General features: G+C 41.9%; 1 protein-coding gene across 1 annotated transcript in view; it reads left to right on the top strand.

Moving 5' to 3' along the window:
* Positions 1-26635, top strand: part of LOC147216733 (FRAS1-related extracellular matrix protein 2-like) — a 62171-nt gene extending 35536 nt beyond the window's left edge. Inside the window, exons 5-24 of the mRNA XM_086176604.1 lie at positions 2896-3021; positions 4702-4953; positions 11419-11568; positions 11656-11865; positions 12237-12434; positions 12664-12828; positions 12960-13142; positions 14376-14506; positions 14970-15128; positions 16526-16829; positions 17280-17411; positions 17807-18138; positions 20589-20781; positions 20860-20985; positions 21089-21216; positions 21332-21466; positions 21595-21721; positions 22394-22581; positions 22704-22850; positions 23808-26635. Of these exons, the coding sequence (XP_086032730.1) occupies positions 2896-3021; positions 4702-4953; positions 11419-11568; positions 11656-11865; positions 12237-12434; positions 12664-12828; positions 12960-13142; positions 14376-14506; positions 14970-15128; positions 16526-16829; positions 17280-17411; positions 17807-18138; positions 20589-20781; positions 20860-20985; positions 21089-21216; positions 21332-21466; positions 21595-21721; positions 22394-22581; positions 22704-22850; positions 23808-24356 (3935 nt within the window). The 3' untranslated portion in view covers positions 24357-26635. The remainder of the gene's footprint in view (positions 1-2895; positions 3022-4701; positions 4954-11418; positions 11569-11655; positions 11866-12236; positions 12435-12663; positions 12829-12959; positions 13143-14375; positions 14507-14969; positions 15129-16525; positions 16830-17279; positions 17412-17806; positions 18139-20588; positions 20782-20859; positions 20986-21088; positions 21217-21331; positions 21467-21594; positions 21722-22393; positions 22582-22703; positions 22851-23807) is intronic.
* The last annotated feature ends 228 nt before the right edge of the window (positions 26636-26863 follow it).

Raw genomic sequence — 26863 nt, 5'->3', positions numbered from 1 at the left:
AATGGGCCAGTGAAGTTTCAGCTCTTCCCGTGGCGTTCCCTGCTCTCCAGCTTCTCCCTCTAATGATGAAAACTGTCTGCGTCTGGTCTTCGGCCCGGCCTGGAGACTCCTTCCCCCCGAAGGATGCGTCAGATAGGCCAATATCGCCTTGGGGGTGGGGTCTAGACTTCAACCAAAAGCGGCCCAAAATTAACAGCGTTCCAAAAAGCTAACTCGGATCAAACGGCATGGACGGTCTCTGTTTGTCCCCCGGTCTGCCCGGAGCTGTTTGGTATTGTTTTCTTTTTCCAGCACCACCCCTTTGTAATAGCTTGTCGCTCCTTTGATTAATAAAGAGCAGCGGGTTTGTGTCGCGCAGGCCTGTGATACCGCACGCCCGCTCTTAACTCGCCAGCAAACCCTACGTTAATTACTGGGTTTGAGCTTTTTCTCCAGTAAAACTTTTCTTTTTACAGGCCATGTCATCTACGAGGCAACTCGCATCTATTACCAGTCCGGCGCGCTATGGGTGCACCCCACTTGTTTGTTTACCCCACGCGCCGGCACGTCGAAAATGAGCTGAGCAAATGAGGGAACAGTGTCAAGCCAAACGCAGCGCTTGGTTCATGTCTTTATTTAACAAAAGCCGGTGGGAAGGGAGTAATTAAACGGCCCCGTCTATAAATCACAACAATATCCTCGACGCAACAGCTCATCTGCTAAATGCATTCTTGATCCGGCTAATCGTGTATCATAGCCTCCCGAGACCTGGCGTCCGCGTGCGAGGGCTACGTCATGTTAAACGCCGATGCTTGGTTTTTATCCTTATCCTTTACCTGATATAATTTCCGTTGTGAATTGCATTGCTAAAATCAATTGATCTCATTAGGAGAATGTGCTTTTTTTTAAAATTCACGTCGAGAATTCAGTCCGTCGGTCACAAGACCGATCGCCCGTCTGCACCGACCCATAAATGTCACAAAAATCACAATTTGTTTTTTATTTCACATCAGTTTCTGCCGTGATGGTGAGAAGTTAGTCGCAGTTTGTCTCACTGAAGCTTGTAATGCAGACAGTGACCTGAGGTATTCAACCACAACATCTGTTGAATATTCCTCAGATCAATCAAAACCCCCACAATGTAGATCATCCAAGATTGAAAAGAACACGCTGAATTGCTGTAAGGTTTCCCTTTGACAGGAGCCGGCCTGGATTCCAGAATAACCCGTTTTAATAGACAGTGATTTGTGCCTCCTTGTGAATGTTTTAAAGCCACCGCGTGTGTTCCTCGAGCAGGTGAACTTAACCCGCTCGGCTGAAAATTAGCTTTTCTGCTTTTTAAGGTGATTTAGAGGAGTTACAGCAGCTGAATTTAAAGTGAAATGTGAGGCGGCGAGCTGTGTGTTATATTTGCAGAGAGGAGAAAAACAGGGTGTAGCTGTGTTTGTATGTGTGTGTGTGTGTGTGTGTGTGTGTGTGCTAGTGTGTGAGTATATTAGGTAAGAGATGGACCTGAATCCCCTGCGATGAGTCCCGGTAACCCCCCGGGGAGTGACAGATTGTGGGCAGCAAAAGAAAAAGAGAAATGGATGAGAGGGGAGAAGATTGAGAGGAGTGTGGACGATTTAGGGAGAGTTATTGTAAAAGAACAGAAATGCTTGACCCCCCACGGCGTGTAAAATGGTTTTTATGCTGATGACTTCATCACAAGAGTCATTTCATGAGGTGCTGTGGTTTTTTTTTTTTTTTTTGGAGTCAAATCCAATGTCAAAATCCTTTTTTTTTTTGCCTTTTTTTTTTTTTTTTTTTTTTAATTCAAGTCTTCAAGTCTGTTTAGGTGCACTCATTTATTTAATCACTTATGAATAATAAATGCGATCTCCTCTGACATGTCTGCCTTACCTTAAAAATAATGGGGTTCAAGAGGGTGGCTGAACACGTGATTCAAATTAGTTAGATTTCTTGTCAAGTAATGACATAAACTTAGAGGTTCATTTCATTTTCATGTGTACAACTTGAACTAGGACGGATTAAAAAAGGAAAAGCCGTTGTAACTTACGACGCCTATTAAGCTGTGTAAATATACATACCTGTGCATGTTTATAACATTTCTCGTGATCTCGTAACTGCTTTCAGCCGATAGAGGATGAGGCGCAAAGCAAATTATATGATCACCTAGGTAATCTGCTAATGATCAATGTTTGCTTTTAGCGTGCGTAAACACACTCGAGTGATCGCAGCGAGTGAACAAGCGAAGAGGGAATAGAGGGAGATGGGGGGGATCTGGGACAAGCAGATATTCAGTCCACTCTTCAAATGTTTATTGGTCCCCGTGCGTCACCCAGAAAGCAGGCACCCATATTTATTGTTTCTATAATGCCAGATAAGTTCTTTGTTTTGATAAATGGCGCTTTCAGCCGCTCTTGCGCTCTCTCTCAATCACCGACTGCTCGCAGAAAGATGTAGAGACGGATGCCGGGGGTGAGGATGAAAAATAAGAAAAATGACTCGACTGACCCCTCGGTGTAAAGAGGAGTCTGCGTTTCAAACACAGCTGATTCACTCCGAGGGGCGAGCTGAAGAAAAAGCTTGCATATGTAATTGTCTCCGACACAGTGCGCTACAAGAAAACTTCAGGAGAGGTCTCTTTGAAGAGCACCTCTGAAAAAGTGATGGAGAGTTAGTTTTGAATATGAATAAGCCCACTGCAGGACCACCACTTCAAGAGAGCAGAATAGAGAAAAAAAAAAAAAAAAAGGTAGCCGCAGCTCACTTATGCAGATGTAGAGCATAATCGTGTTCTAACTCTTTAATGGTCTAATCCGCTGTGGATTTCTGCAGATTGTTTTTACATACCATTACTATTTGTTTTAATTCCTCTCACTCCTTCTTTCTTTATTCTCCGCTTCCAAACAGAATCGATCGTGTTCTTTCCCGAGCAGATCCTCTCAGTGGAGGAGGATGCCGGGGAGCTTTTCATCCCCGTGCACCGCAGCGGAGACATCAGCCAGGAACTCATGGTGGTCTGCTACACACAGCAGGGTACGGACTAACCTTTTTTCCCCTCACCTAACCTGTTTATGCTCAGTGCAACGTGCCCGTCTGCCTGCAAGCCATAACCTGTGCTTTGCTCATTTCAGTCTGGAAGTTATTTAAAAGTTCGTTGCGGAGAAAATCAACTCGCGAATAGATTTATGAATTTTCGGCTGGTAACCACACCTGTGTGTTACATTGAGATCGTAAAACGCCATACTTTTCATTTTACCATTTGATCCTTCTACTTTTCTTTTCTATGCCCCCTTTAAACGTCTCAATTTATATTTATTGTTATTGTTTAATGTCTTTTGTTACCTGTCCTCTGCCCTGTGTTGCTGCCACAACTGAATTTGCCCTATGGGTACTAATAAAGTATTATCTTATCTTAATAGCACCTGCAAAGAAATACAGCACAAGAACAAAAAATTTAAGAAGTTTAAAAAATATTTTAATCATTAGAGCTTTATATTAGAGCTATATATATATGACTATATATATGTATATGTGTACATATATATATATACATATATTGATTTATGCACATACAAATAAGGTTTCTCAATTTTATTTTTGAACAGGTAAAAGCCTGTCCAAAGAGCGGGACGAATATACGCATTATATTTTAATCCTCTGCTGTTAATTTTGAATCAGTATTTAATATTTAAACACGCCGGTTTCATCATGCAGTTTGTCTGAACATGAACGTGTTGTGTTTTAAATGATCACTTCATGTGCCGTTAAAAGATCGATAATTATAGCGCTTTGTCTCAAAAGGCATAAAACTGAAAATGTGTTTAATCATGAATTGAGATACAAGATAACAAGATCTGTGAATTTCTTTTCTTTTCTTTTTTTTTTTACATTAGAAAGTCTTTTGTCATATTTTTGGCTTCTGACTTCAATTACCACCCAGCATCTATACTGTTTGAATGTTCCCATCCTTTTTCACAGAAGCAGTCGTGTTTTTTTTTAAGAGCTGCTCCAAAAGGACATTTGCATTTTCACAAATCACAAGCGTCGAGTACTATCACACTTGGCTTTTAGTCTGGTTCCCAACGTCGCATGAGTTTATCATAATTAAAAATGTTCCTCTCGCGGCGTGTGCTGCCGGTGTGATCGCTCCAAAGTGAAATTCAGCAAATGGTTTGGTGTGTGAAAACAAACAACAAGAATGGCAGTTAAAGTCCAATAAAAATGAAGCTATACATAACACAAAGGAGTAACGCATATATTGAATATCTCAATGAAGGCGCGGTCGCTGTTTTTCGGATGTTATACCAGCCGCGCCACAGGTTTCATTTTAGCAGAACTGTAGGGGGTTTTATTCTGGCTGAATATCTGAATGAACACAGTGACTTGCATAAAGGCGTGTTGTGATTAAAGGTCAAACATTCGCAAGTTGCAACGGCTGCGATATTCGTCACTTCATACACTTCATTACACCAAGAGGAAGAAATAGCATCTCATGCATGATTCATTAAAAAACTCACGTGTTTGTTACTAAACTGAGGCCGCTCAGCCTCTAAATCAAACTCGCATTCATGGACAAACGCTACTTCAAATAGAGGAAATCAGCTTCCTGAAGCTCCCAATGAATTTTTTTGTTAAATAACTGGTAGAGTCAGAATATTATGTCATGTAACCTCAGCGATTCAGATGTTTCAGATGTTCACTCTCTGTGTGAAGGTTCTGCCTCGGGGACGGTTCCCACCACTGTCCTGTCCTATTCCGACTACATCTCGCGCCCGGAGGAGCACAACAGCATTCTCCGTTTCGATAAGGGCGAGAGGGAGAAGCCCTGCAAGGTGGTTATCATCGATGACTCTTTGTACGAGGCGCAGGAAAGCTTCAACGTCACTCTCTCGCTGCCCGTCGGAGGCCGCTTGGGAGTGCACTACCAGACCGCAAGAGTCAACATCCTGGAGGACCTGGATGACGGTGAGACATCTGCCCTCTCAATCATCTTCATCTTATAATGTTATCATCTATCTAACAACTATTTACTCCCACTGATGGAGAATACCAATTATTTTTATTACATAGACGCTTTTATCCAAAGTGACTTACGATAGAAGACATAGGGACTGCAAATACACTTGCAAATACACGATGCACACTTGCAAATACACGATGCATTACAATTTTGCTTTTTTTTTTTTTTATAAATGTTGAATTTTCTTCTGTTTTCTTAACGACAATGACAATTGCATTCTAATTGCTTATGGAAAAAAAACGTAAATTATATTATTGTTATTAATAGTAATAATAATAATAATAACAAAAGTGGTCGTCATTCGGTTGTTAGTTTATCTTTGCTGGTAATGGAGCAAAAATGTTGACGAATGAAAAAAGTTCAGAGAGCTCAACTTGTAGGTTGTCTTCCTTCATTAATGTCATGATATTGCATCAGCAAACAAATCCAGTTTGGGGAGGCAGTTAGTTAGTGTTTTCGTATCCCAGCAAGTCTTGGTGTTCTCCCCATGTCTGCATGGGTTTCCTCCTGGTTTCCTTCAACAGCCCAAAAACATGCAGGAAGTTCACTGCAGATCCTAAATTGATCAAAAATGCAAATGAGAGAATGGTTGAACGTCTTTATGTGGCCCAAAGATTGACTGGAGAACCCCATCTCTCGCCCAATGACGGCTGGGATAGGCTCAAGCGCGTGCACGACCCTGAGTGCACGGTAAGCAGTATAGATAAAGAATGACCAAATGAAAAAAAAGTTCCGGTATGACTTTTTCGGGACTTTAACCGCACAGACAAGAGAATTATTTAACGCGCATCTGTGTAAACACTCGATTGATATTCGGAATTCGCAAAACAACTTCTTATGAACGAAAGACGACGCGAGGGAACCTTTCAGGATGCACTGAGGTATAAGATGTGATGGAAATTAGTTTGGAAAAACAACAGTTGCCTAACTGACTGTAGATACGCAGCTCCTCCTTTCCTTTCCACGGCTCTCTGCAGTTGTGACAGACGAAGAGACAGTGAAGGAACGGTCCTATTATTTCCTATTTTCTCTCTGTGTAAATTTTTCGACTGCACAAAACAACCGGATCAATTTTATACGACATTTATTTTCACAGCAAGAGCAAAGGTGCATTTCAGAAACAATTGGCGGTTTTATTCTCGGAAGTTTTTTTTTTTTTTTTTACGTTCTATCATTTAATGATCCTTTCAAATATTCCGGCCCGAAAGAATCGTGTCACGGAGGACTCCGTCTTTCCATCGACTGATGCCTCTGATTTGAAAATAACTAAATGCTTAGAAACACATTTAGGGCTACAAACAACTGCCAAATTGAGCCCGTGCACGTGTGCGTACGTTTGTCGGTGCGTGCGTGCGTGCACGCGCGCAGCTGCAGCTGCATCCAGGGGAGACTTAACAAGGAACATGACACGCTATCAGATTTTGACTAAATTGTCAGAAGACTTCAGTGGTGCCGTCGAGTTCAAAGAAATGGAAATATGTTTGTGAAAACCCAACTCCGCTGAGAAGTTCCGTGTCATCTTTAGTCTCCCGGAGGATAACGCGTTGCCTGACATCATTCTAATACCTGCGCCCAGGAAGCCCTACTGCGTCCTCCCTCCCTTCTGTTCGATTAGAGCTCACTGAGAAAATTAGCAAAATGAGAGTTTCAGCTCTCCGTGTTTACTCGCGGTTTGTGTCTGCCGCTGTTTGCGCGCTTAACCCTGAACCCCCGTTTCTGCATCAAAGGTAAGTGCTGCGAAGTAGCGAGAAAAAGCACTCGGAGAGCAGCAGCTGTGACTGCTGGTGCTCGGCAGCCCCATTTTACCTTCCCCCAGGTCAAAGTCAAGTATGCGTTCCCATTCTCTTTCCATCTCTTTCTCCGGCGCCACCGCTCTCTCACCCACAATTTCTCACACTTTAGCAGAAAGAAAGCCCATGGGTATCTGCTAGATTTAGTACTTTATCAGATTAAACTCTACAGTACCTGTCTCCCGGAGTGTTGCGCTCTGCATGGCTGCACGCCATGACTCAGAGTGAGAGTTGTCATTTCCATGCGCCCGACCGAGAGGAGAGGGCACTTGGACTCTCGCTGTCGGGCGCATGTAGCCGCAGCTGAGTTGGTAAATTTGAGGTTACCTCGGAATATTTCATGGAAATCCGCTCCTTCATTTCAATATTAGGACAGCCTTACTTTTGGTCACACTCCCAAGGCAGCAGAATTGCTTACTAGTTTGTAAATTATGCACCATGTAGATAAAAATTGTGGGTATTTTGCACTTCAGAAGGGAGATTGAAGTCATAGAGCATCACACACACACACACACGCACACACACACACACACACACACACACACACACACACACACACACACACATCTTTAGAGCTCATTGTTAAATAAAATCCTTTTATGATTAATTTTTCTGTCATGCAAGGATCCTATCTTCAATTCCACATTCTTAGTTAGCATACAAACGAAACATTTTGACAAAAATCAATAGAAATGTAGAGAATGTGCCTTTAATAGGAAACAGTTCTGAGAAAATGGCAAAAGAAATGTAAACGAAATTGTAAAAAATGTTGGTAGTATTTTTGAATGCATATTTAAAGCTACCAAGAGACACACTGCTCTCAGGAGTAAGGCCTCCGAAATCCGCGGTCTTTACCATAATTTTAATTTTTATATGCAGTGTGTGTGTGTGTGTGTGTGTGTGTGTGTGTGTGTGTGTGTGTGTGTGTGTGTGTGTTTGCGTTGTTAATCGAGGCCCCGGTGACCTGTTTACGTGTTGCTCAGAGTGAATTTTCCATTCCCTTTCCTTATTTTCTAATTAGAGCAAAAAGCAGCGTGAAATATACTCGAGTTTGAGAAAAGTGTATTCTCTCTCATCTCCTCTCGGAAAATGAAAGGAAATTAAAAACCATGTCAGTTTCTAGATCTACGTACATCTGCAGACACAAACTTATTTGTCACCATCTTCCAAAACAAGCAGCTCCTCGACAGCGGACAGCTGAGAACGCCCTATAAACTCTATTTAAAGTCGCAGGAACACGCATGTGACAGACACCCATACATAGTAATTAACACAATTTGGCTTTGCACCTTCTACAGCCTTCACACACGCACACAAACACACACACACAAGCACACACACACACACACACACACTTCAGAGTGTTAAAACACAGCCGCGGCCCCCAGAGCGAAGTGGATGCAGCTCTCACTCATCAGTCATCAGATGCCTCTCCTGTCATCGGTAATTTGCGCTCCTTCCAGTGAGCGGTGACGACGTCTGCAAAAAAAAAAAAAAAAAAAAAAAAAGTGGATATATGTATATTGGTATATTTTGTATATTACAACTTTGGAACGTGTATCGCTGTGGAAGGAATGATTTCCATAAACTGCGGCAATTTTCCTTATTATTCCTTGGACATGTCCAAGGTAACACTTATGTGCCTCTGTGCTGTTTACCAGTGTGTTTTTTATCTTTTTCTCTCCCGTCCGCACGATCTGCGTTATTTACCTTTCACTTCTACGATTATTGCTGCTTATACTGAGTGGGAGGTGTGTAGGAGGAAAAAGGTACAAAAGAAGGCCAAGTGCTTTGAAGACAAAAAATCTTTCGATGTATTTTGATGGTGTAGACAACACTTGATGTGTAATACTCACTGGATATTGTTGCCCCGGGTTTTCACTTATTCCGTCAAGTTTCGAAATGAAAATATAACCGTACGAATTTTCTTCCGTCTCATAGTTCTATACACGGGGCCGATCCTCCTGTATCTGCCCCAGTTAAGAGTATATAAATAAAACAGAACAGTTCTGAGATTTTCTTTCAATGTAGTCTTCGGACTGGTGAATAGTTTGATTCTGACAACAAAAAAGTAATAACATGCACACTATTTTTAGATTTATGCCAGATTTAAGAAATGAGTCAAAGTGAGAAAAACATGGCCAACTGAGGGACTTTTAATCCTGTCAGTTTTATTTATTTATTTTCTCACTTGACAAGTACACTTGTGAAAGCTGAAGCTGCAGCCTCAGGAAACAATGCCAGTTCAAACAAATCTCTGAGCAGTCTAGGAGGTCCATTTTCTCTCTCTCTCTCTCTCTCTCTCTCTCTGTCTTAAGAACTACGACACACACACAGTGCTGAAAAGAGCGTCAAATTCTTTTCCATCAAAAGAATGGCAGCAACAAGGTGGGACGAGCGTCGGGGAAGAGGGTCAAAGGTCACACGTTCTTGCGGTTTTAAGATCACACTAATGGGCTGTCACGGTTTGACCTCTGCCTTCCTGCTGGCTTTTACAAATGAGTCACAGCAGACTGCGGGTGGCAGCTTACAGATCTAATGTTACCACAGGTGTTTGTGTGTGTGTGTGTGTGTGTGTGTGTGTGTGTGTGTGTGTTTGTGGGGGACAGGTAACAGCTGCAAACAGCAACAGCGCGGCGAAGACGATCAGCCTTTCTGTAAACAGTCCTTAATAGTGGCAGGTGTGAGTCAACCCTTTGATATGGAGTTTGCAGACATACACGACTGTCCGATGAGTAAAAGCATCTGCAATCAAATGCGCCCATTCGCCGCAGGGTGTAAACCTGCATCGCTGAGAGTAAACATGGGTCACAACGGGAATGTGGAAGTGGTGGAATTTTGCACAAGTTATTGAATGGCATGCACAGAACGGCCTATATGTGTAGGATTTGGGAAATATAGGTCAGAGAATCGGACTTGATTCGGGTGGATTGCGACGTGATGCAACGTGATTTCCCTTCATCTCCCCTCGTGTCCTGGAAAAGAAGGGAACTCCAGGGTCCCAGTTGCTTAAAAGACACTTTGAAATAATGTAGTCCTATTTTCCTATTTTACTGTCAGACTCAAATTAGCCAGCATTACCATGTGAAAGGGTTTAAGCATTAATGCTAGTTTGTAGACAAGAGCATTTTAAAGAGTATAATAAAATGCTAATGTCTCCGAAAAGAAAAGTGGATGTTGTATTCATGAACTTTTCTAGTACAAAATGTTTCCTCCGAGGGAGTTTTTTTTTGTTTTTAATTTTAAAAACAATGATAAGATTTTTCTCTTCAAATTAAAATGAGATGCTGCTAAAGTTTTAAGAATACTAAAAATGTATTAAAAAAAAAATCTATCTTAGCTTGTAAGAGAACTTCCAGAGTGGGAAACTTTTCCACAAAAATCGGGGAGGGGGGTCTTAAGAAGCTTAGCGGGGTCTGAAACTGAGAAGGAAAAGGAAAAAGACAAAGGAATGACAGCAAAATTAAAAAAAAACAATCCGGACTGTATCGTGCTTGACGGGCTTGATCTGGTAAGATTTCAGATCAACCAACTAATATCAGAATGCAGTAGGATAAACAGAAGAGTGCAGCAGTCAGGAAGCGAGTCCGTCACGGCTCCCTATCGGAGGGGGATCTGATAGACGGTAACACCGAGTCCAGCACACCTCCAGCAGGGCATTGTCTGCAGGCCCGCAGTCTCCTTTAGCCCCGTGCCGTAATTCAAGGTCTCGGTTATCTCTTACCACGGATTAAAGTTTGTATCACACCATGTTAAATGTTTGGGATTGCAAAGTCACCTTGGGTGTACTATGCTCGTTTGATTGGTTGAAGCACATTCAACGCCGTTTTAATCGACTGTTTATATTTACTAAAATTGCTCATTGATTACATTTTCCTCCTGTGATGGATTGTGGCGGTAAAACTACTGACGTGTTAAATAATGACTCCCTTTCAAAGAAGGGCTTACAATAAATGGAACAGAGATACACAGAATATTCATTAAATAATTATTCATAATAACAGCTCATCTTAATAAGGAGTAGTCTCCATGATAAGGCCTATCTCTGTCACGCTGTATTCTAGTCCCATTATCACTAGGAGTCACTTTATATTTATCTAAGATTCGATCAACCAGTAATTTAGCAATTGTCATGGAGAAATTAATATTATTCTAATTTTGTCCCTTCCTTGCACAGGGGTGTTCAGTGAGTTTTCCTATATAAATACTAGGATTATTTGGACGAGGAAAATGCTTGTCTTATTATCTCGTAGCGCATTGATTTTATACACTTGCAAAGCAAAGGTATTTCACAACTTAATAAATGAACAGAACCAATTGAATACTCTTATTTCTCCTCAATATTAATTATAAAAAAAACCTGGAAAACAGTCTGGGGCAACAAAAAGAGAAAATGTGTGAAATAATCATTCATAAACAATACCATTTCAAATTCTATTTCAGCTTAAAACCACCCCGGCTTTTCTTTTTGTTTTTTATGCCTACTTTCAGTCTTTGTTAAAGGCAAAACTGCATTTTAGTATTTCTTTAATTAATTCAATTAAGGAGGGAAATCCCTCCTTAGTATACACAGGATTTGTGTAATCCTTGTTTGTTATTTCTGCTATCTCGACTCCTCAGCGCCGGTATTTTACTTCGGAGAGGTCGAGTATAACGTGGACGAAAGCGATGGCTACGTGGAGGTCAAAGTGTGGAGGACGGGAAGCGATCTCTCCAGGACCGGCACCGTCACCGTTCGCTCCCGCAAGGCCGAGCCCGCTTCGGCAGAGGGTGAGGAAAATGTACAAATAATTTAAAATGTTTGGATGCTTTGTATTATGAATGAATCTCTCGTCTGACGAGTCACTCTTCTTTCAGCCGGAGTCGATTATGTGGGCATAAGTCGTAACCTGGACTTTGCTCCGGGCGTCAGCATGCTGACGTTCAGGGTCAACATCCTGGACGACCTCGGGCGGCCGGAACTGGAGGGAACGGAGACCTTCGATCTGGTCCTCCGAATGCCGGTCAATGGTATTTTGGGCGAGCCGGGAAAGGCTACTGTCTTCATCAACGACTCCCTGTCGGACCGTGAGTTATTTGTTTCTGCCGAATCGCTTACTCGACCGCATTTATTTGGAATCAGCCCTGCGTCTGAGTTACGAAAAGGGAAAAAAAAAAGGGACTGTGTCCCTCTGCACCACAGTTAAACGCGTAGTAATAAATTATAAATCAATTGATCAAATAACGGATATGTTTTTTTTTTTTTGTTCATTTGGAATTTTTCCGATTTTGTTTAATTGCATGTTTTCAGGGAAAGAAAAAAAACAAAACAAAAATATTAACAAAAACCGTTGTTCTGCCAGCCGTGTTATTTCGTCCTAAAATCACAAAGAGACACATAAATACCGCCTCTTTGAAATGAACCCAATTAAAAGTGCCGTGCCGTCTCACTCTCACAGTGCCGAAGGTCCAGTTCCGCGAGTCGGCGTACGCCGGAGAGGAGCACGACGGTCAGATAACAGCGGCGGTTTACCGCAGCGGGGACGTCAGATATAAATCCACGGTTCGCTGTTACACCCGTCAGGGCTCGGCACAGGTCACCGTGGACTTTGATGAACGTCCCAACACAGATGCGTCAATCATCACGTTCTTGCCTGGTACTTCAGTCGTCTCGAAATCATCTCACAAATTCTGTGTTTTCTCGTGAGCTGACACACTATTTATTAATTGAACAGCTTCTGTTTTATTTGTGGATCTTCCTTTTCTTTCATTCAAAGCTTCCAAAAGTTTGGAAGCGTACGGATGAATACGGTGTGTCATAATGTGAAAAAATAAAGATAAAGGATTATTCTAAATCTATATCATAACATTCACTTTCTGGCGTAGGTGAGGTGGAGAAGCCGTGTGTTTTGTCCCTGGTCGACGACACGCTGTATGAGGAGGGAGAAGAGTTGCGGTTGGTCCTGGGGACCCCCAAAAGCGACTCACAGTTCGGAGCGTCTGTGGGAGCACAGAATGAGACGCTAGTGAAAATCAAGGACACGACTGATAGTAAGTGAGGTGAAATGAGAGAAAAATGAATCGGAACATGAAAATAAGGAATCCCGGCCGATCTGCGTATCGATCGCTGCGCGTATTAGTTCCATTACTTGCCATCAGATGCATTGTTTTCCTTTATTTAGAGCCCGTCATTCGTTTTCTGGACACCAAGTTCAGTGTCGGGGAACCCAAGGAGGCGGGCGCCGTGACAACCGTGAGGATCCCCGTTGTACGGCTGGGTGACACGTCAAAGCTGTCCGTCGTTCGCGTTCATACCAAAGACGGCTCTGCTGTGTCGGGAGAGGACTACTACCCGGTGTCTCGAGGTAATCCTTACCCGCATAAGCACAGGTGTCTGTCCGATATCATTCCGACAATAAGTCCGCACACAAATTGACTAGAAATTGTTTTTCTAAGGTTAGATTGTCATCTGATGCGTCAGTCGTCTCAGATATTCCGTCGTCTAATGCCTTGAAATCACCTGTTCCAAACATTTAAAGGATACTCAAACGTCACTGGAGTTGAACGGTAAAACATCGAATGTGCTGGACTTTAGTCGAGATTTGCAGCGTTCGTACTTTTAACCCATTTTCTTAATGATACTTATTTACGTAAACAAAAAATGTTTAGCTGTTGTATCACTATTAGAGGGGGTAATTTGCAGTGGATAAGCTAGAAACTCGATCCTCTCAATAAACTGTCAAAGGCATTGCTTGCTTGAAAACATTATCTCAGCCCTTTTTAAATGGCACTTTCTTTGTTTACAATGTTTTCGCGTTTCCCCTTTGCTTAGTCCCAATTTGCTAGGCCACTTAAGCAGCTGATTCAAACAAACCCGTTATAAAAACGGGTCCGCTGCTCAAAAGCGAGACACCCTTCGATCCTTTTACTGGCCTTTTTCCGTCCTGCCTTTTTTCACCACCACTCAGACATGTTTTGACAAGAATGAAACAAGGCTTCCCATGGGGAAAGTCAAATGAATGAAAGTGGGTATTGGGATTTATTTAGATAAGGTTCACTGATTTCTAATACCTACTTGGAAATAGGAAAAATTTCAAAATTCCAGTGGAGTCACAACATTTCATGTTTTATCGGCACGTTAAAATTCAGCGTATTTATTCCGATGTGCGCAAAGTGACCAATTTTCTATTCAAATTTGGAAAAATTTTGGAAATACAGTCAATGAATTGTAATTAAAGTTTGCTCCCAGCCAATTACATTCTGCAAATATCCCGGCAGTTCAACAGCACTGGATTTCATATTTGGCTCATTTTTAAGGAGTGAAGCGCTTTCCAATCCAGAGCTGGGTTCACCTTTGGCTCCATGAAAATAGAAACTCTCAATGTTCCTCAGAAGAGTTAGATTTTCCTCCAAAGCAGTAATTGTGAAGGAAATTTGAGTCACAGGTCTCGGCTGTGAGGTTGCCATGTTATTTTTATGACTGCAAATGCGAACACCACCAAAGATGCATTCTCGTACCCTGTAGGTTGTAATTGCGATAAATGTAATGAGATTTAAAGCTCCTTTCGTGATGCATTCATGTGTTTGTGTGCGTCCAGACATCGAGTTCAAACAGGGCGATAAGGAACACGTTGTGGAAGTGGAGGTGCTGTATGATGGCGTGAGAGAGATGAGAGAATCCTTTACCCTCCATCTGAAGCCTGATGAAAACATGGTGGCCGAAACCCAGGTCAGGAACGCGTGTGTGCCGGAGCCTCAAACGTCACACCAAATCCAAACAGACACTTATGGATTTTCAACCCGTTTAATAAAATAACGAGTTGCGGGAAAAAAAAAAAAAAAATCTTTATCCCCTTAGATTTGACCCATATTTATCCAGGTCAGTCCCGCTGGGATCAGGGATCATCCCGACAAGGGTCTCCCAACCCAGACAACAGCACCACTTTACTGTAGTTGTGGCCGTAAGAGCGGGGAAAAGATTTCTCAATGAATAATAGATGACATCGAAGAAAAAGAAAAGGCAGAGCAGAACACAAGAAGCAGAGTGAACGAAATGAGAGATGCTTGAAATCAGCAATTTTCATGTCCCTGCACATCCATGTTGACGTTTTATAATGATGACTTTCACTGTTATGATAATTGTTGGTTCAGGTTTTCTATTTTGATTCAATATTGTGTTGATTTTGGAACAGGTAGCCAAAGTGATAGTTTACATTGAGGAGACAAACAGCATGGCTGATGTCACCTTCCCCTCTCTGCCCCATGTGGTGTCACTGCTGCATTACGACGATGCCACCAGGACACCAGGCAACCTCCACCCACCGGCCGGTTACCCCGTCATCTGTGTCACAGTGAGTCACCGCGGATTGCAAAAAAAAAAAAAAAAAATTAAATTACAAAGATTATGTTTCGAAGGAGTTTCCAGGTACTTTATTTAACTATTTATTTATGTCCCCTTATTTTTCTTTAAATCCCTACTCTATGTTCTACCGCTTTACGTTTCCAAACAATCTCATTTTAATCTGATGCATGTGAGAGGGAGCAGTATTTGGATTTTTTTTTTTTTTCCCCAATGCCATCCACTCATGACTAATTTCAATCTTTGTGGTACAGCAAATTTAATGCTCATTGATTTCAGGATTTTTCTGTGAATTATTAAAACGTTGCGGCTTCGACTCAACATAGAAGCAGCCTTTAAAAGTCAGCCATATTTACTTTTCTAATTTCCACATGTTCCGGAGCCTCTTTTGAGTGTCCATTTCTTTGTTGTACCTGGGTACAGACTGTGCGTAGTTTTGAAGAGCTCTGCAATAAGATATCACCCTTGAAATTACTCGCCATTACACATCGGCACATTTACAGGACAGATGTTTTTCGACAAGGTGGTAAAATTGGCGCAGCTTACTTCACACACAGTCTCTTACCAATGGTACCATTTGCACAATTCTGTACAGTATGTATTATATACATATTCACCCATTCATTTATTGATGGTGCTTTCCCACGTGTCCCTTGTGGACAATTAAGTTTGTTTTCTGATCCTGATTCTGATATCCTTTGGAAAGACCAGGGAATGTTGTGAGTCCGCAGCCGGAATAAACTGTCCACCCAGACTTGACCACTCTGCCCCTAAAAGACCCATAAATAGGTCAAAATCCTCATGTTTTCATACACAGGAAAATCGCCCTCTTTCTTGAATAAGCGCCTTGTTAAATGGATTTTTGTGATGCGTTAAGCCGTTTGCTTCTCACGTCACCGCTGTGTGTGCATGGGGCTCTCTTGGTGAGTTTGTGTAAGGTGTTGTGTGTGTTTGTACTTCTGCGTGGTTTTGCGTGTGTGTGTGTGTGTGTGTGTGTGCGCGTGTGTGCATGCGTGGGCGAGTGTGTTGGTTTCCCTGTATTGAGTTAAGCTGCACAGAGGGCTCCCTGTGGAGATAAAATGAAATAATCTTGTCAAAATTGAAGAGTTGAGTGCTGCACCAGGAGGTGCAGTGTCAACACAGTTAAAAGGATATCCGCAGAAGCATTCCAAAGCCAACCCCTTTAACTCTTATAACTTGTTTTTAATGATGGGTATTCTCAGAAATGCATATAGAGACATGAAAATAACACATAAAAAAACATTGCTCTGGGAAGTTCATATACTAATTTATATTCTGTAGCTCTGCCCTCTTTTGTTCTCTTGCATTTTTCCGTTTCTTTCCCTAACCGCCCGCTTTCTTCTGCTCAATTCCTCCTCCGTCCTCCAGGCTTGCAACACGCGATACCCAGACTATGACAAGACAGGCTCTATCTGTGTCAGCGAACACATCAATAACACCCTGACCCGCTACCGCTGGCTCGTCAGTCCCCCGGCCGGCCCCGATGGCGTCACCAGCCCGATGAGGGAGGTGGACTTTGACACCTTCTTCACGTCGTCAAAGATGATCACACTGGATTCAGTTTATTTCCAGGCGGGATCCAGGATTCAGTGTGCCGCCAGGGCAGTGAATTCGAACGGGGATGAGGGTTTAGAACTCAGCAGCCCCATCGTCACCATCAGCCAGGAGGAAGGTGGGTACGGGAAAATGGAGATTTATTCCCACGCGTGCGGTCCCGCAAATCACCGTTATTAGTGTGTTTCTTATGTTCACAGTGAGTAAGAGCAGCCTAGGCTGGATTGCAAAATATCTTTTAAAAAGCACATAAATGAACCCTTTCAAATTCTTTTTTCCATCGCTAAGAAGCTTAAATTGTGTTATTACTCTCATTGCTCTCGGAAATACGGGACGTAAATCGTGAAAGAGCAAAAAGACACAATATCTGTGAGAAATGGATTTCCATAGCCAATATGATAAGTGTAATACTGACATGTGTGTATATATTTAGTTTATGTCACTTATCATTTAGGTGAATAATTTGTTCAAAGTAATTGCAAAGTAAATGCAATTACGGCAGTTTGTCTCCGTCTGAGCGTTCCCCTCTGACAGGATTTAGCATCTCTTCTTCTCTTGTCCTGCAAAGGTATGTGCCAACCCCGCAAGATGGGCACCGTTGGCGCGGAGCCTTTCTCGGCCAAGCTACGCTACACTGGAGCAGACGACCCGAAACACCCCAATCTCATCAAAGTGACTGTCACCATGCCTCACATAGATGGTAGGCCGGAGCTGGAGGCAAGACTCGTACCACAGATGAAGTGAAGTGTAATGTAGTGTGTATATTATTCACGTCTAGGGATCCTCAGGAGCGTGACAGCCAGAATATAGATCTTGGGGGTTATATCAAACCCTAGTGTGGAAACCCTCCAGCACACCCGCTACTTAACATTCCCCTCTTGATTTTTAATCAGTTTCCTTCTGCCTCGTCTCCTCCAGGTTTCTTTTTTTTTTCCTTCACCCCTTTGCTTTTCTTTTCATATTTTTTTTCCTCTTTTCTTCCATGTTTTTTTTTTTTTTTTTTTTTTTTGGTGACAACCACTTCCCCGCGGCATGTTTTTCAAAGACGGCCAGCAAACATTCAAATCGCACAATCAATTTTCATTTGCTTCGCAGGCATGCTTCCGGTCATCTCCACTCGCCCCCTGATGAACTTTGAACTGACTCTCAGCCCCGATGGCACCCGGGTCGGAAACCACCGCTGCTCCAACTTACTTGATTACGACGAGGTCACCACAGGGCACGGCTTCATCACGACCACCGCGCGCGGCCCCGAGAGCCTGGGAGACGCGGCGCCCTATCAATTCAGCCCCTCCCTGCGGGGCAACGGCACTCTGCGATTCTACCGGAATCTCAACCTGGAGGCCTGTCTTTGGGAGTTCACCAGCTTCTACCACATGTCTGAGCTGCTCACCGACTGCGGAGGCACCATAGGGACCGACGGACAGGTGTGTGTTTGTGCGAGCACTTGTCGAAAACATCTAAATTCCAATCTTGGGTTTGTATGTACATCTGTTTGACTGCCAGCCTCCCAGTGTGTTTTTGTGTCCATAGATGTTCGTATCTGTGTGTTCAGTCTATTTACAGCCTCCTGAATGAGGGGGCTGCGCAGACAGAATGGCACCCTATCTGTTTGCCTGCATTAACGTCGAATTGGGCACACAGAAAAACACACACACACACCCACACACACGCAAATACAAACATGTCTCTGTATGTGTGCCAGCTCTTTATCCCGGTGTGTAGTTGACAGTCGTAGCGTGTGTTGCTAAATATACCCACGTGGATACACATTAGTGGCCTGTCAGTAACCCCATAATGCGCACGGTGTTAAGATTCGGGGTCCTGGGAAATCCCTCGGGGATCCTCAGGCCCTGATATATTACTCAAGATCCGAATCAACGGTCTCGTAATACTCCGAATGTATTATTTGTCCGTTTTTATTTTGGACACTTCATTAATCTACCAAGTAATGGAAGTTTTGAAAAAACACATTTTCCCAGCAACTTAGTCACGTGACCGTGGATGTGTGTGTGTGTTTGTATAGCACAAAATATTTCAGCCTGAACCACTTCAGAGACAGAGAGCTGGTTAATGAATCTCTGACACCATTGTTCTGCAGCCGGGGTCGTTGTTTGAGAGAGTTTGAGTATCCTTCACACGAGGGACTATAATAAATCTAGATATGAGGCTCAGGCAGCGCTATTACATTATTATAGTCAACTGTTATGTACCTAGAAACTTTTGTATTGTAAGCTGCTGTGCATTCATTTCACAGATGGGAAATGTGTTGTGGACTGTGCATGGCTGCACTTTCCCCTGGCCCTCACTGTTATTATTGATCAGAAGATAGCCTGCATGTCCCACTGCTCTCCTCCGGCCTTTTGATCTACAAGCTTCCTATTGGTGGCGAAACTGCTGAGAGAATGAGAGAGAATGAGAGAGACAGCGAGAGCGAGAAAGAGGCTCATGACTGGCGCAGACAAATTATTTTACTCATTCATGGCAACAATCGCTTGCTCTCACACTTGCACAAAATGCCTGTCAACCATAAGATCTTGGCTGTTCTTCATTGAGGGAGATCAATGTCACTTGGGTCATATATGGTTGTCGGAGAAAGAGTGCCAAAGGATTGAAGGGGGTGATAAGGATTGTGGCGGTGCTGGGGGTGGATCGTGGATATCGTCAGTATCTCTATAATCCACTTATTTTTTCATGAGACAAAAAACATAAAAAAAAGTTTGCAGTACTATACAGAATGTACCCCGACAGAAACAGGATTTTAATGGAATATCGGGTTTGAGCTGTAATCGGGCCGATTCTTCTAAAATTATTTTATTTTGTTATTTATGAAAAATTAATTCATAAATTATTGAATAAGTAAACTCATAATGATAATACTAATATTATTATTGTTATTATTATTACTGACAATAATATTGATAATAACAGAAACTTGGCTGTTCATTTTGCATGAGGAGTTTGTGCACTTTTACTAAATACAAAAACAAAATCCCACTATATGAGGGTAAAATAAGACCATGACATTTCAAGACATTTGAAAATACCAACTATAAATCTAAATGTAATAATGTACTTTTGCTAACTTTTATATATTACTGTGCATTTGTTTCACATGTTTTTTTTAACTTTTTTTTTCAAACAAATCAAAGAGTTTTAGCACTTTAATTTCTCAAGTCTAAATCCAGGGATTACATCAGGTGGGTGTCCTCAGTGTTGAGTTCACAGGGATTTTATGAGACACCTGGTAGAGAATGGCTGGTCAGAGAGAGGAAAACAAACCTGGGTTTAGAAGAAATCAATTTCTTTCGTACTGAAACCTCCAACCAGTTTGCTTCTCCTTGTTTATCTGCAGGGAACGACCAGCCGAGAGGTCCGTTTTGTAATTGACTGCAAAAAAATGATAAGATTGAAGATTTTTTTTTCCTCTGGAGCAGTTTCTCAGAGAAATTCTTGCTTTACCAAAATTACTCTGCTACAAGTAGACAAATCAATTTGGTGGCTTCATTTTAAATGCATTGCTGGTGAGCAGAGACACCTTGTGGAGATGGCAACTGCTTGAATTTCTGTGGGAAATTATTAATATAATGAGCCAGCAAACAAAAGACAGTTGATGTAGATGGAGATGATTGTTTGAAACGTGTTTAAAAGACATTTGTCTCTGATCGATTCATTTTCGGTTGCAGTTTTGGTAGTGAATGACTAACAAAAGTACTCCAGTTATTCATAATTGGGCAAATTAAGTATCAGGATATAAACATCTTGTAAGCCTCTTGCGAGCCCATATAAACCCAGACCTGTAACCGAGGCTGCTTTTGAGCAACAAAAAAAAACATTTGTGCAAAAAATTCGACGACTCCTCTTTGCATCTTCCCAGGTGCTGAACTTGGTCCAGTCTTACGTGACATTGCGCGTTCCCCTTTACGTGTCCTACGTGTTCCACTCGCCCGTGGGCAGCGGCGGCTGGCAGCACTTTGACCTGCAGTCGGAGCTGCGTCTCACTTTTGTCTACGACACGGCTATTCTGTGGAAGGATGGCATCGCAAGCCCCCCGCAGGCTGAGCTGCAAGGTGGGTTCTGTAATATCATGCGTTTAATCAAGACATATTTTGTGCATAACTGCATTCATATGTTTCTTTTTTTTCTAGGTGCATTATATCCAACCAGCATGCGAATAAATGACCAGGGACGTTTGGTGGTAAACTTTCGCACCAAGGCTCGTTTTAGGGGTCTTTTTGTGGAGTCCCACTCCGGGGGCAGAATAAAAAGAGCCGGTGAGACTGACTCGCGCTTAGTACTGTATTCATCATGACTCCTGACAGCATACACGTTCATTATGTTTTTTTAAATCATTGAGTTTTCTCTTCGTTCACTCAGCAAAATCCATGTCATCAATGGTGATGAGCGCCGACCATCCGGGTCTGACCTTCAACCTCACCTTGGTGAGGAGCGAGCCCACTTATAACCAGCCAGTTCAGCAGTGGTCCTTCACCTCTGACTTTGCCGTAAGTGTGGCTGCGTGGGACTCACTGTGCTCCGTTGCTCGGCCTGAAATATCAGCCCCTATAAGTAGCAGATACACAGCGACTTTCAAATACTTGTCCAATCTGCTCTGCACAGGTCAGAGACTATTCAGGCACTTACACAGTGAGACTGATCCCCTGTACGACTGCCCAGAATATGGAATACGCCGTCCCTCCCGTCTGCAGTCCCAGAGAACCAGTCACGTTCGACCTCAACATCAGATTCCAGCAAGTAAGGAAGTCTTTGGAAACATTCAAATTTCTTTGTTGTCGAAAGACTTTCACCGTCTTTTTATCCCCGTCTGGTTCTCCTACTCCTTCCGTTCTAATCATCGATCACATTTCTGTCTGTTAATCCAGGTGAGTGATCCGGTTGCAGTGGAATTTAGTTTGAACACCCAGATGTTCTTGCTATCCAAGAGAAGCCTGTGGCTCTCTGATGGCTCCATGGGCTTCGGTCAGGAGACCGATGTCGCTTTTTCTGAGGGTGAGATATCTTATTGTGACTAACCCTTTTTTTTTTTTTTTTTTTTTGGTCTAACAATGAGCGATATGCGCTTGCTGTTCTTGGAAAGCATTTAAAGTTAGCCCGCCGCTGCCCCTGTGCTTCCGTGACTGAAAGAAAACCCGCATTCACTTTCATTTTAGAACAAGCTTTTCCACTCTTTTTTTTTTTTTTTTTTTGTCACAGTATTTTTATTTTAACGGTGTTGCTTCCACTATTTTTGGGACTGTTTCTGAAATGTGCTTGCAGCCTGTTCTTGGAGCAGGCAGCTGTAGACCCGGAGACAGCAGGTTCAGTTCCTCCTCCCTCTGCATTAAAAAGTTCTGCTTTGTAAAAACAATGTATACATATATATATATATACATATATATATATATATGTATATATATGTGTGTGTGTGTATACATTTACATATATATATGTAGCATTGAATCACACTCTTTTAGCTGATATCAAGATTTACAAATCATGCTTCAGAATTCAAAACAGGCAAAGTGAATATTTAGTTATATTTGTATTTTTTATATAATTATAACTGTGACTTTTAAGAAAAATTATGTTTATCCAGCATATTTTTCGGGGTTGAATGTCACTTTTGTCAACTTTGCATGGCTGACTGAACCGCAGAACTCATGTTTTTGTTGCTTATTTCAGGTGATACGGTCTACGGTCGTGTCATGGTGGATCCTGTGCAGAATCTTGGAGACTCTTTCTTCTGCAGCATAGAGAAAGTGTTCCTCTGCACCGGAGCTGATGGATACGTGCCCAAATATAACCCCACAAAGTTTGAATTTGGTTGCCTGGCCGATTCCCCGTCGCTGCTTTATCGATTCAAAATTCTAGTAAGCTGCGTTCCCCTGTTTCAACATTACAATTTGAATATATAAAGTACAAAGATTTACGGTCACTGCAAAACAATTTCTTCTCTTGTTATTTTGTTTCTCAATGTAACACACGTCACCAGGACAAGGCTCAGCCGGAGACTCAAGCACGTGTGTTTGGCGATGTGGGTTTTAACGCCGTGCTGGCAGTAGATGATCCATCAGCCGTGTCCCTGGTCAGACAGCCGGGCTCTGATGGCTTTCGGCTGGACTCCGCAGCCTTGTTCCAGGTACGCCGGGGGGGTTCTTCTTCCGCACCGGTGACTAGAGATGAGTCCGATAATTCTTTCTATTTTTACCAAGTTGATCAGAAATCAGATAGCAATAAATAGTTGGAAATAACAACATTTAAAGTAATAATATTTTGTAAATTCTACCTGTGCAGGTGGTCAATGTTTATCTTCAGCAGCAACTCAAATTGGAAATTTGGATAGTAGAATTAATCAGGATGGGCTTACTTTAGTCGCATCAAAACGCTCTACTGATAGTGACCTGTTTTGGGTCGTAGATCCAGAACTCATATGCAACTTGGGCAAGTGGAAATTTGGCATTGCCACTTTTTTTATAATCTCTTTTCTTTCAGTTTTACACTTGAGAAAAAAAAATTGTTTGCCTGTATCATGATTTTGTACAACTACAAAACAAAGATGTATCACAATTGATAATTCATATTACATAAATGCATGCTTATAATTTAATGCAATTTTTTAGTTTGTTTGTAATTGACATCAATTGCATACGTTTGCACATTTCTCTTGCGAAAAAAATGATTGTAGATACCCCTCTCTGTTTTACCAGTAATGTTTGTGCCAAATTTTGGAGGATGCAAAAGAGATTCATTTTACTTTATTTACAACCACACAGTGCGCAAAAACTCCGTTTGCAAGGAGGTCTGAGCTCTCCTGGCGGAATCACACTTTGCACAGCAGAACAGGGATATTGTGCCCCCTTGTGCCCAAAATGAATTTTATAGTAATAACAGCAAATGAATTTGTCCTGCTTTCTGTGAGAAGGCACTTCACACATTTGACAGAAGGAATTTGGAAAAGTAATCTCACATTTCTAGGTGAGGGTAAAGCACTTTGTCAAATAAACAATTATCCCCAAAAGGCCGATAAAAGTAGGCCAAATACATTTCTACACATATCATTTTACATTTTAAGTAACTCTACAATGCTTTTTTTCAGGTTGCTGCCGGCCGTGAGTGGTACATTCACACCATTTACACAGTTCGGTCCAAAGAAAATGCCAACAGAGGCATTGGTAAGCGCAGCCTAGAGTACCACTCCTTGGTTTCCGCAAGCAATGACCTTGCTCTGACCCCATCGGACGCTAAAGGTCATCGGCGCAGACGATCCGTCAGCGATGAAGTCCGGGAGATTGCCGAGGATATTGGATCTGACAACAACCGTGGCACCAACATAATGCACATCGCCTTGGACCGCACCAAACGGCGGGCCTGGGGGTCAGATGAGCTGTTTACAGATGGTCTGGAACCCAGCGAGCTGAATGCAGATGAGCAGGAGGAGGGTCTGGTGACTTTGGTGGGGGCGCTCGTAGGATTGCTGTTGACTGTCCTCATCATTGTGACCCTTGTGCTCGTGCTGAGATCCAGACAGAAGGACGGTAAGGAAGGATGGCGAGAGGGAGTGCAGGAGGTGGTGAAAGGGTCTGTCAGTACGGAGCCCATGTTGGTGGTGAGGATGCAAGACTGCCACAACAGCTCTGAGGTCTGAGCTATGAATCTGTGGATGGACAGATGGACGCACGAATGAATAGGATGTGGGGCTTTTATACTTAATTTTTTTTTTATTTTTGGATTTTTTTCTTTTTTTTTTTTTAATACTAAGTTACTCTCATAACACCAAAAATCTGAAATTCATTATATGTATTATTGTAACGTGTGTGTTTGTTAGTTGAGCAATTTCTCCAATATTGAATCCATTATATTTCAATTATCAAAGCTAAAGTTCAAACACTGTCCTCACATGTGCTGCTCGTATGATGATATTTAATTTCTCTCCTACTGGCTTTATGGTGTTAAAGTGCCTGAAGCAGCCATAAATCTTTAGGATATTCCCAGTCCTTCAAACCACTTTTCTCATAAAGTAAGTATCCTATAGGCCAAGTTAGAGGCTTAATTCTGTTAGTGTGTCCAGAAAAAGGAACTGTTTAATGCCACTTCTCTGACCAAAAGGAAAAGGTGAGGTAAACTCAAGAGAACGAAAAAAAGAACAACACAAACTGACTCAAACTAGAGAGAGACAGCTTTTTTATGGACATTTCCCATCCCTGGATATGTTCATGTTCTGAAATGCAATTCCAATATTTCACAATTCTACTTCGCAACCAGAAACCCAATAATTACATCATATTTACAACCCTGAGCGAATTGTTTTGTCTGTAACTTTTGAGCATGAACCAAATTTGTGCATTTTCTTGGTTAAAGAACAAAACCTCTTAACACTAAAATCTCCAGATATACAAACCTGTGAAATTGGCAGATATTGTCATGGTATTTTTATTTGGAAAAACAAACATGCACTTCAGTGTCCAAAATGGGATTTAACCCTCTCAGGCTCAAATTAAGTTGTGGCGTAATTAGCTAAGTAGCATTTGGCTGTCGCAAATCTGCAACATCTGCCTGGAGAGGGTTAAAACCTGAAAAAAAACAGGATTTGCCTTGTAAGGCTTTATTGTCCATGCATGAATAAATGCATGAAAGATCTATAAATGTTTGGGAAAAAAATGCCACATGACTACATATTCATTCTTTAGTTAATTAAGCCTCTGGCGCTGCTTTATCCTAAAATAATGGGGAATATTACAAAAACTTTGAGATGCCACCCCCTATTCTCCACATGAGAACGGATTAAAATGGCTACCGAGTCATTTCATATTGTTTACTTCCTACTGAGGATGTTTTTTTTTTTGCAGGTTGAATTGATTTTTTTTCAGCTGCTGTCGAGTTCGAACATTCACACTGTTTTTACTATGATTGTATTTTTAAACTCACTTGTTTACAACCTCACGTACATCGTAGGAAAACTCCTGTCTGTCTACAGATGACACCGCTTCTGTGGCCACGTTTACGTCCTTTCAATGTTGGCGTTTCACCGTTTCTGTATGAGATCGTTAGTTTAAAGAGAACACGCCTTGAGAGCCTTTGCGAGCCATTTCAAAATATTATTTAAGGGAGATATTTCAAAAGACATGCATCTCAGGAGTTGTTTCAACAGAATGTTTGTAACATGATTCACTACGGATGACTGTGGAGAATCTCTACTGAGCCACTTTCACATCTCTTACACTGCTAATACATGTGATGCTGTGAACAAGCACATATTTTACCCATACTTGTGTCACATAAGGACCTGTAAACTTTCACACCAGTGCTGTTTAGGTCTCCTGTCTTCAAAACCATCGTTTTGGGGCGACAGATACAAACATAAAGCTGCTTTTTAGGTCAGTATTTCACCACGGGACATTTGACATGTGACACATACGTATAATCTTTGTTGTTTTGTTGACATCGCTGGTAGAATTTCTTGTTTTACACATGTTGGTAAACCTGTATCTTTTTATGCTGTGGTGAACGCTGTTCTCGGCTACATGCTCAGAAAAGTGTTCCTTACAATTCATCTTGTTGTTTGGTTGTTATTCATCATTGTAGAATTTATTTCAATATTTAGCTGGGTTAGCTGATGTGATCGACATGGGCTGGAAATCAGTCAAGGTGTGAATCAGCAGGTGTGTATCAACTGTAACCTGCTGGCTGTGATGGGTTGACCCTGACAAATGAAGAAATAACACCATATCTGAAATCAAATGCACTTTTGAGTCACATCCCTCACAAGCCAATCCAAGCTATGCAATGTAATATACACCCCATAACCCGGTATCCTATCATATGTAAAAGATTTGGCACAAGCAATCAAACTTGATATTCACTTTGTGTCTTTTTATGAATGGGTTTTTAATGTATATGTATTTAAGAATAAATATTGTCGCTTCCTGGGAATTTCTTTTTAAATTAACCATCACTTATATTGGGACTTTACGGATTATAGGGATGATTTCCTCCACCCGTATTGTGCTATATTCCTGTATTTATAATTTTGTTTAACTGTTTGTCAGTTGAAAGGGTAAGTACAACTCGATCGCAAATTGACATTACAGCTGAGAAATTAAATATAAGCATTGGTTGGGAACTTTGCAGCATATAAAGTAATACCTTGTTATT

The sequence above is a fragment of the Fistularia commersonii genome, chromosome 29 (assembly GCF_037954325.1).
Source record: "Fistularia commersonii isolate RoL2024-O1a breed Wild chromosome 29, RoL_Fcom_v1.0, whole genome shotgun sequence".
NCBI lineage: Eukaryota > Metazoa > Chordata > Actinopteri > Syngnathiformes > Fistulariidae > Fistularia > Fistularia commersonii.
Note: the sequence above shows the minus strand (reverse complement) of the source record. Positions and strands in the feature narration are given on the sequence as shown.